The 12,602-nt window shown below is 44.2% G+C and overlaps 1 protein-coding gene across 1 annotated transcript in view; it reads right to left on the bottom strand.

Moving 5' to 3' along the window:
* The window catches only part of LOC122398819 (protein patched), a 52,052-nt gene that overhangs the window by 19,419 nt on the left and 20,031 nt on the right, over positions 1–12,602 (bottom strand). The window contains exons 3-4 of the mRNA XM_043399039.1: positions 4,315–4,504; positions 3,703–3,772 (exon numbers count right to left, since the gene is read on the bottom strand). Of these exons, the coding sequence (XP_043254974.1) occupies positions 3,703–3,772; positions 4,315–4,504 (260 nt within the window). The remainder of the gene's footprint in view (positions 1–3,702; positions 3,773–4,314; positions 4,505–12,602) is intronic.

Raw genomic sequence — 12,602 nt, 5'->3', positions numbered from 1 at the left:
CTAAACGTGAAACGTAAACTGAGATATCGCATCGGACGTTGCCAATTCAATTTGAGGTATTATTTTTGGCCATTACTTTCTCATTTCCTCGTACTTTAAGGTACATGTTAATCTTGTTTTAACGGTCTATATACTGTATTATTTATTAATGAACTGTATTACTACATTACCCATGGTTTATTAACAAACAAAAACAAATTTTAAAGAAAAATTGACAGGAAATAAGTGTCTAAATTTTTCGGTGAAAAAAAAAAATTCAAATCGTCCTAAAAAAATTATTTTAAGTTGTGGGAGTCAATTACAATCATTTTTGGTCAATAGATATACTCTCGAAATCCTAGGCATTTTCAAGAAAAAAATTCAGGAAGGTGGACAAATTTTTCGGCGAAAAAAAAAATTTCAAATCGTTCTAAAAAAATTATTTTAAGCTGCGGGAGTCAATTACAATCATTTTTGGTCAATAGACATATCCTCGAAATCCTAGGCATTTTCAAGAAAAAAATTCAGGAAGGTGGACAAATTTTTCGGCGAAAAAAAAAATTTCAAATCGTTCTGGAAAAATTATGATCGGTTGCGGGGGTCAATTAGAAGCATTTTTGGTGAATAGACATACCCTCGAAATCCTAGGAATTTTCAAGAAAAAAATTCAGGAAGTTGGACAATTTTTTCGGTGAAAAAAAAAAATTTCACATCGTTCTAAAAAAATTATTTTTAGTTAAAGGGTTCAATTACAATCATTTTTGGTAAATAGACATACCCTCGAAATTCTAACCATTTTCGAGAAAAAAATTCAGAAAGTTGAACAAATTTTTCGATGAAAAAAAAAATTTCAAATCGTTCTAAAAAAATTATTTTTGTTTGCGAGGGTCAATTAGGAGCATTTTTGGTAAATAGACATACCCTCGAAATCCTACGCACTTTCGAGAAAAAAATTCTTTACCGAAAATAGCCAAAAATGCTTCTCTGAAATTTCATGCGTATGTTTAAAACATTATACCTCTTGAACGGATTGGGAGATTTTAATGTTTAAAAATGCAAACAACGCGTATTTTGGTGAAGAATATTTAGAAATTTGTGGAAGCTTCGAAAAGTTGTTCCTTAACCCCGTAAACTGAGAAAAACTTCATAAAAATAGTCCAATTTCTCGTTTGTATCACTTCATAGGTATAGTCCAATTACAGTCCCGAGTATGCCGGATAATCGAAATTTTACAGTATATGATGCTGTACATACTACTCTATGTACCTAATTATTTACTTTTGTAGATATTACTGTAGACTATCTTTTGCTGAATTTATTCGAATTAAATGGCGAAAGTAAAAGGAAAAAATTAAGATTGCGTGCATTCCTGGTGCAAAATCTCTTAACGAATTCATAGAGCAGGAAGCGTCGAAGCGACAGAAACAGGAAAAAGGGAGGACAAGGACAACGAGCTCATGAAATAGGTATTTACTGCTCTTGGCTCGCATTTGCGTATAATAAGGACGAGGGAGGAGCAAGAATACGGACCACACATGACACGCTGTGCCGATACCCCGTCATTATGCGAAGCTAATTGCACTGCCGCCCATTTAGCTTAGACCTTGCTCATAATTCTACCCTCTTCCCCCTCGCCATTCTACGTTCATCGATGTTTTTCATTCACCGATCGTTTCCTTTTCGACTCGAGTTTCAATTTGCACGATCCAAGTTAAAACCAGAGCAGCCTGGACGATCGAAACGTTTCGATCCGGAATTTTAGTCGCGAGAATTCGGAATTCGTTTGTACCAATTCCGTGGCGCATCTCGAACACAATCGATCACGTTCTGTACATTTATCGCGACAATTTTAAGAGAATACGATAATAGCCTGAAGGTTTTATGGAACAATAAATCAATCATAATTTATGACACACTAAATTTCACGTAGTTTGAATGCTCGTAAAGAATACTGCGTAGAACGTATAAATTTCGAGACACCGACGAGGACAAATACGTTTGACGAGGCAACGTGCCTGCAACACTGCAACCGCAGAAGCTCCGATGATTTCTCCAGTTGCATACGCGCAGGCTGCAATCGACACACTCGGTGTATCGATTCAACTTTCCCCTCTGTGCATCGTTTCACCCGAAATCTAATCTTCTAATTAATTGATTTATTAAATTTTAAACAAACAACGAATTCGATAAATTACTGTGCGTATAAATTGGCTATCAGCGACTTCGAGCATCAAAAACGAAAAGCGCGTTCGCGTTAAAAGTGAAACACCCTGTACCTGGCTGCAGGATAATAATATTCCTGTTTGTCTGAGATACAGGACACCGCCATGTGATTTAGTCGGTTGCTCGGGGCGATTCTTGGATACCGGAACATCTATCATTTGACATAAATTTTTCAATTGAATCTCGATGAATCGCATTAGCGCTAACGTTCTTCGACCGATCTGGACTTACGATCTCATCGAATTTAACGCTATCGGTCCTTGTCGACAACTTCTATTCAGATTCCGTTCGTACGAAACTTCGTATCGCGTAAATCGTTTGATCTTTAGGCGTTATTTATAAATTTTATTCGTTATTCGTATCGTAGCAATTCTATTCGTTACTAATTTGCGACCGACGAAAAGCAACTGTCGCTCGAATTGGATCCAGCCCATCTTTGGTTAATTCGACGTGCCTTTTCCGACCGTACGTTCTCGGAATAATTAACGCAATTTAAAACAGGCGTCGGGTGTGCCCTCGAGCTGTTAACTCGCTGAATCGACGCGGATTTAGAAGATCAAAGAAAGCGAGCGTGGAGATAATCGGTCGTTCCCCAAAGGCGAGACAAATTTAGTATTGGAACGTAAAATCGAGTACTCTCGAGAAACGCCGCTCGTAACGTCACGGAAGTGGCATTCGACACGCGGCGTCTCTGATGTGACTGACGGTTTTCCTTTTTCACTCGGCCCCGGTATGCTTAGGGATGTTTTAACGCGTCTGCTCGTTAGCAACGCAAGAAACGACCGCACCACACGTGACCAGACACGCACGTCTTGATCCAATATAGAGCCGCGGGTACGACTTTTCGTGCATTGTATTGAATTTTCGACGTTTACGACTTCGCGCGAGCCACCGGGGAACGACTCAATAACTGGATATCGAGAAACAAAAATAAAGTGTCGCGGAAACCAGGAATTCCTAGCGATGGAAACGATTCTCTTATCGTGCCTCGCGGAGAGCAATTTACCCGCGTTTCTCCTCTGCAAATCGTCGAGTTCCACCTGTCCACCTTAAATATTTCACTCGTTTCTGATGATCGCAGAAAACGTCGCAGGGAAACATTAGTTAACTCGATAAGGGGTTGTTCTGCCGTGAAACGCGTATTTACTGACATTTGTTTCTTCAAAGTAAGTTAATAACATAGTCGAACAAACAAAAAGGTATTCATTTTTAAAGGTATTTTGTTGATTTCGATGCTCAGAATAATAGAATTCCTCGACGTAAGGGAGATATAAAACGTGAAATTTGTCTGGGTGGTGGATCGAGTAACGATCGCGAGTGTCGTCGTAGCCATCGCTAGGTTCGTGATTTCCTAACAGAAATCGAGAAGTCGCAGTACGTGCGCAATAACGCGGTATCGTACTTCACGCGTCGAATACGTGAATAGTTACGAACGCGTCGCCGATACACGCACACGGTTACGTATCACCTACATATAAAGTAGTGGTAGTTTTAAATTACCTGGTCGATGTAGTGCATGTCGAAGTTGGGTATGTTCAGCGCGTAACACATGTCTTTCAGCCTCCACGTGCTGCAAGCGACACGGAACACATGCATTCATGAATACAAGTTTGCATCCCTTTAACCCCCGTCCCGCCGATAAGCGGCTCGGGGAGCTCTCCAGAAAAACTTGAAACGATGGCAGTCGCTTCTCTAAGCCGCTCCCCGACACTTATGGGGTGTCCGCGAAGTTTGCAAGAAAGAGGGGCGAGCTATCGCCGATGCCAGGTCGTTCGCGTGATCTACTCCTATCGGCGAGCACCGATTAGATCTCTGAGCTTCGATCGGTACGGTCAGGATCGAAGTGACTCGTAATGCTTGATCAAGTTGCGTTCGTAAGTTCGATTCACCGAGTTTTCTACTTCAATTTTGCATTTTATTTACATGTGCATATTTTTTTAGCAAATAATGTGTAAATAAACTGTCGTGTCTTTGTTAAAAATGCTTCGAGTATAACGAAATTCGCTCGTAGAAACCTCGCGAAGGGTCAGGGACGGCCGTTCTTTCTTGCCCACTCGCGGACATTTCGAATTCCCGCAAAAAAGTAGAATGAAGAGAGAAAAAGGTCCTTACATTTCGAACAGGTGTACGGTAACCTGCGTCGCCGCCTTCAGGATCGCTAAATGTTCCTTGAGTGCGGCAGGGTGCAAAATATTCGCCCCGGAATGCCTCGGCGTTTGGATGACGAGCTGATGCGTCGAGGCGGCTGCTTCACCCAGTTCCGTCGAGGCGTAGGTCAGCTCTTTTTGTAACCTTCCGCCTTCTGCGACCGAAAAAAACAATCACGACACGTCAGTTACAATTTTAAAATAGCCCCATCTGTTAAAGAAACGCTAACCAAATGACGTAAACATCGAGATCAAACAGAAACAAACAGCTTCCTTGTGCAAAAAGGAATCGAAAAGTCCTTTACCGTTTTGCGATCTGTGGCTTCGTTTTCGAGATACGAGTAGTTAAAGTTTACCGACGCCATTTTTGGCGCGTGCTCTTTGAATCCCAACGTGCGCGACGGCACATGCGCGCACGACAAACACGTGCCCATGACATCTTCGCGTGTAAGAACTTTGACTCCCCGTACCTCAAAAACGAGAACTCTGATCGAAAAATGGTAAAGGACTTTTCGATTTCTCTTTGTCTAAAGAATATTATGGCTCGGTATGAAATTCTCTGTGGATAAACTATGGCTCTTTCAGGGATCCTAATATACTTATACAATTTATTCAATCTAAGTATCGCTCACAATTATTATTATCGAGCCCATCTTAGGTCAGATTGAGACTCAAATTGTATCTAAATGTATTTTTAAAAAAGATTTGTTTTCTACTATAATTATATAAATATATTTAGTTCTTTTTTATGTATGCCAATTACATCCACATTATTTGACCAAAGTAACTAAAAATTATAATACGAAACATAACAAACAATAATATCCGAAAAAGCATATTATTTATTTGAAGGCTATTCGAGCGATCGCCACACTGTATCTCCTCTACGCGTGTAGCTTTCATTATTAGCGAGTAATTTTCAATAACGCCGGGTATAAGGTTTGGAACACAGCTGTCTTCCTTCAAACCGGAACGCGCTACCTGAGCCTTCCGGCGAACGGACCCACGTTGGAGCAGTCACGAACTCCGTCGCGATTGACTGGTTGCTTTATTCGCGACTCGTGCCACTTTAAGCTTTCGGCGGCTTGGTAATGTTTATGCTTCAGGACGATTCCTCGAAGAGAAACATCGACCGTGGCCAGTATCGTAACACACGTTTCTGCGGCTTTACGGATATACCGAGAAAAATTTCTGGCAGGGTACCAATGAAAGCGTTCCCAGAAGAAGACATAGAAATAGCTCTGTTATGGTTCAAAACGTTCGTCCTCCGGCGAAACGGCGAACCCATCGATCTTATTTAAAATAAGTAATCGATGACACTTTCGCGAGAAATGCGACGCACCGTCGATTGTTTATACGAGCGTAATTAGTTGACTGATGGCGGAACTATTAGCGTTACGTGCAATTAGAATCGTGGACTCTGTGATACAGTCCTTCCACTACTGCATTAGATTGAACAACGAAAATAATCTCCGGATAAGTGAAATATTTTTTCACCAGATAACTGCAATTAAACCATTTCAGCCATCATATATATTTATTCAGCGAAAATAATAAAGTACGTAGAAAGTATTGAATTTCATTGTTTAACAAACTTTTAAAAACTTGCTATATTTTTCATCGAATATTTATAAAAGTATTACCAGTGGATTGGCGATGCTTGTCCGATGAAAATGAGTCCAAACACGACCTAGTTTGGACTACTTTTGGTCAGACATGATTGACGGATTTTCAAAAATGGTACAAATTTCGTCTAATTAAAAATAGTCCAAACATGGTCGTGTTTGGACTCATTTTCGCCGGAAGAATCTCACGAATCCATTGGCAACGATTCCATAAAGATATGATAAAAAATTCTAAAATACTGAAGACGATTGTACAAATATACTTAATTTCTACAACGATGCCCCGAAAAATACTGACCCGAACTTCTGGTTGATGAAGTACACATTCACTCAACGGTACTTCAAAAGATATTGGTATTCATTTTCATCTACATCTAAACTTCCGGTCGTCTAACCCGTTCGCATACTATTTTCGGCGTAGTCGGTTCCCTGCCACGATACTCTAACAAACTATTTTATTTTCGACGTCACTGATGAGAACAATGTTTTTTGTTCATTTTCATCTTGTTCCAAACTTCTGGATAGAGTATTTTCATTGACCACCAAAATCACGATCGGGGTCTATGGTCGTAGGCAAGAAGTTTGAGTAGGGTGGGCAAGGAGGGGTGTCCTGGAATGGACCAAAAGCGCAAACCGAAGATACGTATATTCATCAGAAAGTAACGCAGGAAGGGCACGGGAATGACGTCTGACACGGGGTACGTCGGGATCCCACCTAGTCAGATTTCACCGTCAAAAATGCCGACGGCGTATTTGCTCGTTCCGCCACGGCGCGGCCTCCGGAGACCACCCGTGTTGCCCGCTATCAAGACGGTTCTCAACCTTCCACCACGTACTCCTCTTACAGGCTCGTCCAAACGGGACTGTCGAAGGAATCGGGCCCATTGGTCGACGGAGAACCACCTGGAAGAGTCAACGGGCGGTCTTTCGAGCCGATATTCAGGGATGTACGAGTGGAAACGAACGTACGGGCCTCAATCGTGACCAATCTGAGGGACAGGGACGAATACCGTGATCGTAAACCTCGAAGGACGAACAATAATGAGGGCGGCGCGAAGAAACAACGACCTGGGTTACTGTGCTTGCTCGCTGGCTCTCTGTCAGATTTCGACGTTTCGGCTACGAAAAAATCACGAACATTTTTATTAGACAAAGAGATTTCAAAGTCGAGGCGACCGTAGATAAAATTGGGTTTGTAGGGCCTCGAGGAGCTTATGAAATATTCGGCACGCTTTTTGTAGCGTCGGATCGTTTTAAAACGTCATCCTAAAATCCCCTGTGTCTAGACAAGGAGCTAACAGCTGGTTCGTGGAGGGTTAATTAGTTGTTCCTTACTTTTGTTTTATTTGTACAACGAGCTTCTTTGAAATTGGACGACTCATTGCTTAATTTTGAATTTTATATCGGGCACACAAGTCTGTCAAATTTGATCCGATTATTGGATTATTATGCAAAGCGATTCGGTAATAACAAGCGGAAAGAAATCCCAAATTTTTAACAAGTTCGAGGTCATAAATCTAAAAATGCTAGTCTCGCTAATCGACCAATTAAATAGTTGACTCGAAAAAAAATGCTTTCGGCATAAACGTTTGAATTGTTACCAGCTAACGAAGCGGATAATTAATCAGAAATAATTGCCTGTATTAATCAACGCTCTAATCTATGGACTGTTTATATAATGAACGCGTATCATGATGTGAGTTAATGAAAGTCGTTATGAAGCATTATGTAATATAGTTCTAGGGGGAACGTTCGTGGATGCTGGAGGAAAAGATACTGTTCCAAGACAGAAGGGTCATCGTGACCGACCTGGGTAACAGGGACAGATACTCTGACCGTAAACCTCGAGGGACGAACAGTAATGAAGGGGGCGTGAAGAAGAAGGGAACATGATTGCGCACGTTCGACCTTTTCCTTCCTCCTTCCTCTTTTACCCTCCCTGTTACCCCGTGGAATGTCGAAAACCGCTACGTATCTTTTTTATTTTAGCGATAATATAACCTTACCCTAAACGTGGACTCTAAAATAATAGAACTATTCGTGCTAATAATTTTACGTGAAAAAATAAATCGAGACTGTGAGGTAACATTTTTTCGTACGAGGCTTCGTTTTCGACAAAACGGACTTTGAATTTGTTTTGGGGGACGCGAGCGTTTTACTAAAATTCGATTCAACGCGTCTGGCTATAGACATAGTTACTATTGCTTCGAATCGGAATTATTATTCTCTTATAATCAACTTAGGAACGTGCAAAAAGATCAAAGAAAGATTTAAAGCACACCCGTGCCCCAAACAGCTTCGAGCTCGATTTTCTCGCGAACGAAGCAGCGGGCGAGAAAACGTCATCCCGCGAGATCGATTCATTTTTTCGCGTAGAATCGTTTCCGCGTCTTGGTCGTGCTCGTCGCGGGACACCATGTACGCGATCGCGCGATGAAAGTTATTTCGCGCGGTGCATAAAGAGCGTGTCGGACTCGTCCGACCGAAACGAGCTAAATTTTGTAGACGCGACGACTATCCGGCGACCTCGGGGCGACGGGAGGATCGTTTCCTTACGGACGGAATCACTTGCAACGAGTTTCTCAGCCACTCGTGCCGCCCACGTGAAACCGAGGCGTTACGAGGCGCGGCGATCCTAGGTCCCTGCTCGGCGGAAGATGAATCAACCTGTAGAATGCGGCGGACCATCGAGCGTAATAAAGACACTACTCTCTACGCTCTACGTAGCAAGAAACATGCGTCTTAACGGAGGAAAGCACGATAAAGATGGAGAGAGAGAGAGAGAGAGAGGGGGAGCCGGTGAGGCAGGATCGAGACAGAACGACTGAGAGAGAGAAAAACGAGGGAGGGAATAGGGGGAGGAAGGCAGAGTTATCCTGTGATTCAGCAGAGAGAGAAAGATAGATACGAGGAGTCCTGGGAGGTAGAGAAAGGAAGGGAGGGGACGCATCTTGATTTATCGGCGGGTAGTCTCTGTAATTATTTCTCCGTCCTTGTCTGGTTCACGGGGGCGAGACGCGTTCCCGTTCTATCTGCACCCTTCCGGCTACCGTGATCGTACCGTGTAAGAATCCGCCTCGGTCTCCGTCCCTCTGGGACACCTTTTGAATGGCTGCGTCTTTCAGCCTCGTCGACTGTCTCATTCACCCGCCGCGATCCACGGGAACAGAACGATTCTTACCGTTCCCTCTCGTTCGGTGTCCGATGGTCATCAGTCACGTTTCGTTCGCGGTTGAATAGCGGATATCGACGCAAAGACGCCGCGGGACAACGCGACTACGTCCCCTCGGTTGTAACAGTAACCACCGCCCGGTCGAGCGTTCGATTTCCTGCCGCGACTGTACCACGGGAGTAAACGCATTAGCGTGGACGATCCCAGTCGACAAAATCGAACGAAACGGGTATCATTTCCGCTTTACGAGCTAACGAGCACCTTCAAAATTGCACGTACCGCAAAATAATTACGCAAGCGCGGCGACGGAATCCCACCCCGGGAATAAAATGACCTCGTTCTCCCACATGCGACAGTCGCCGGGGTCCCGTACCCGCGGCGCGGAGGAAGAGAACCGACGTTTAACGATAATTCGATGCTCGCCCCAAGGGAAGAGGCTGCCGGACGTGAGCGAGCCTTGGATCAACAGAGGACTCCAGAAGAAAAGGGGGAAAAGAGTGGAAAGGAAGACGGAGAAAAGAAAGAAGAAACGAACACGCGCGTGTTCCTCTTCCACCACGAAGAAACATTCGACGTACTATGAGGGAGAGCAGGTGCAACGAGCGGCCCTTTGGTCGTGCAACCGACAGAAACACCGAACACCAACAGCGGAATAAGGAGAGACAGAGAGAAGGGGGAGAGAGATCACTCCCACCCCCTTTTCGTGGTTCTCGTGCTTCGTCCTTAAATGCCTCGGTAGGAGCAGAAGCAACGATGGTGGCAGCCCTCCTTAAGTTCTCCTCCTTAAATTTCAAACGAGAAGGCTGTTAAGCCGGACAAGGTAGGACACGACCGTCGAATCGTTAAAGGGATATTCCGTCCAATTACCGGTTATACGTTAATTTCGCGATACTACTAGCCAAATGCTCGTCTCTGTCGACCATGAAACGCTTGTCTAAAAGGCAGAATGATCGGTTGTCGTGGACGCGTGATGGGGACTCGGGCCCAAAGACCACCCCTCCCACTTTTCCCTTAACAATATATGTGTCTTCCTGGAAAGTGTTTGGGACCGTTTGTGGGTTTTGCGGTATCGTGGCAACCACTCCTGCGCTGCAAATTGATCATCGCTCGCCCAAGACCATCCCGTCGAAAAGATTTCACAAGTGAAATCATACCCTGTGTCAATGACTGGGTATCCACCCTCTTCCATATTTCGTTGAAGCAATTTCTATGTTCCCGTTAATACGTATGTTGCAAAACTCCTCTAGGTCCTCGTTCTTTCCACCATTTCACAGTTTTCAAAATACAAATTTAAACACTAAAGCTAACGACGAAGTTGTAAGTCGGAAATCTGTCGATTTAGAGATGTCAATAATATCATCGATACTGAATAATTATTGATCCCTTGCACTAAAATCTAGCAAACGATTCGAATGTTTTCTCCAACGGCATACAAAGAGATTATTGCTTTAATTAAGGTGATTATCACTAGAACTACCAACAATTATAGTGTCTTTATTTGTTATAGAAAATTACGGTAAATTTTTGACAAGCGTTATTAGAAATTACAAATGGATCATTTTGACTGTTTTGGTAGTTCTTGTGTTAACTACGAGGACTACAATCATATTTATAACGTGTAAATAAAGCTGCAGTTAGAACTTAGAAGCGACTATAAAAAATAATTACTTGAATGCTTACAATTGGTTTCAAACGTTCGGTAGTTTTTTGTTTAAATTTGTAAAGGTCTAAATAACCAGACGAGCCCCTCGAAACGTGTGTTTGAACGTATGAGTCACGTTTTGTCTTAGCTCCGGTGCTTTTGTAAGCATCGTTCGCGCTCACCATTGAAGTATTATACGCCCATGCACCAGTGGGTACCATCTGTCGCTAAATAAACGTTCCGCGAAACGATTTCTTCTGACACTTTATGAATAAGTTCCGGAAAGTGGGTTCTTCCGTTCTGGAAGCTGATCCCGGGGGAACGATTGAACGTCTGTCAGCGTCGTGGAAACGCACGTGTGGACAGCTTTACGGCGTGTGAAAATATAAGGTCCACGTGCTCCCAGGATCTCCGTTTGCTATTTATGCCAAGGGCGCCATAGTTTCCCCCAGTAACATCGAACGAACGAAATTTTATTATTTGAAATACGAATAAAACAAAGCGAAACCGTCGACGATAAAAATAGTTGTTTCTCGATTATTTTGTGATCATCTTAATTAACGCAAGTTGTGTACACTGTAATCTGCTGGTCGGATCGAATTTTTATCGCGTAGCGTTAGCGTAGAACGGCGGGTCGCCTACTTTCGCGAAAGCGACGATAAATCAACATAATTGACGCATCAATTACGCCAATAACGCAGTTAACACCTACCGGTCGCCGCGAAAGCACGGCGTTCTACGGATCTCGGGGGCCCTGGAAAATCAGGGTCCAATCTCTAAGTGGATCTCAGCGACTCGAGTCAATAAAAGCAGATTTACGGCAGCGCGACACGACATTAAAAGAAACCACTGGGAATAAAAGGAGTCACCGGGCGACCGCCGCGACGATACATCCAATTATGCTCGCGAAAGCTGGTCTATAAAACGATATCTCCGTGGCTTCATTATCGTAGGTCTTGCAGATAAAGTTTCGGGGTTGATGCCCACCGGACGGATAGTAGAGACGCGGCCTGGGGAGATGGAAAAAGGAAGGACCAGAACCGCCGCCGCGGCTGCCAGGGGCCCCAGATAAAGGTGGGTCTAAGGCTACTTGGCGTAGAAACCCTCGTGGCCCCTTTCCTGACTGTTCCTGACGGAGTTTTGAGGGAGTCGGAGCACTAAATAGTAGGGAGAGAAGAGGAAGACGAGAGAAGAAAACGAAGGGGGCCCCTTCGAAGCAGGCTTAGCTCTCTGAGGCTCACGGAGAAGCTGAGACTTGGCTCAATCGCTCAGGCACGCAGGCCCACCGCTGGTTGGCTGGCTGGGTTGGCTTGGCGCACACAGAGAGCCCACCGGGCCACCCACCGCGACCATTCACCGGAACCGAGCCCCATCCAATCCCAGCGGTTCTCATTCGACGACGCCGTCGCCGTTTCTTTCCAAACGGAAATTACGTTCGCCGCCGTGATGGACGCGATCGATGACTTCTTTTTGCTCTCGATCCGCAGGAGAGACGTTCGATCGGAGATAGCTCCGGAACGCTTGGTCCGAATATTTATCCAGCTTCCGTTCGACGGAGATACGATCGTTCGAACGATCCGCGCGTTTCTGAGAAACCACGTCGACGACGCTGCGCGTCGAATCCTGGAAGCGACGGGACGATCGCCGACGATCGCAAACGTGGTAAACAGAAGATGAGATCCTCTGTTTACGCGGCCGTTCGTCCGTCCGTCGGTGCAACAACAACAGATTCCCGGTGGGTCTTTGGACGACGGTCTTCTGACTTTCTTATCCCCGTTGCGGCCTTACGGAATCCCTCCGTTTCGCTCTCTCCC

The sequence above is a fragment of the Colletes gigas genome, unplaced genomic scaffold (assembly GCF_013123115.1).
Source record: "Colletes gigas isolate AHSC1104 unplaced genomic scaffold, ASM1312311v1 Colletes_gigas_Sc00012, whole genome shotgun sequence".
Classification (NCBI taxonomy): Eukaryota; Metazoa; Arthropoda; class Insecta; order Hymenoptera; family Colletidae; genus Colletes; species Colletes gigas.
The sequence above is the reverse complement of the archived record's forward strand: the minus strand, read 5'-3'. Positions and strand labels throughout refer to the sequence as shown.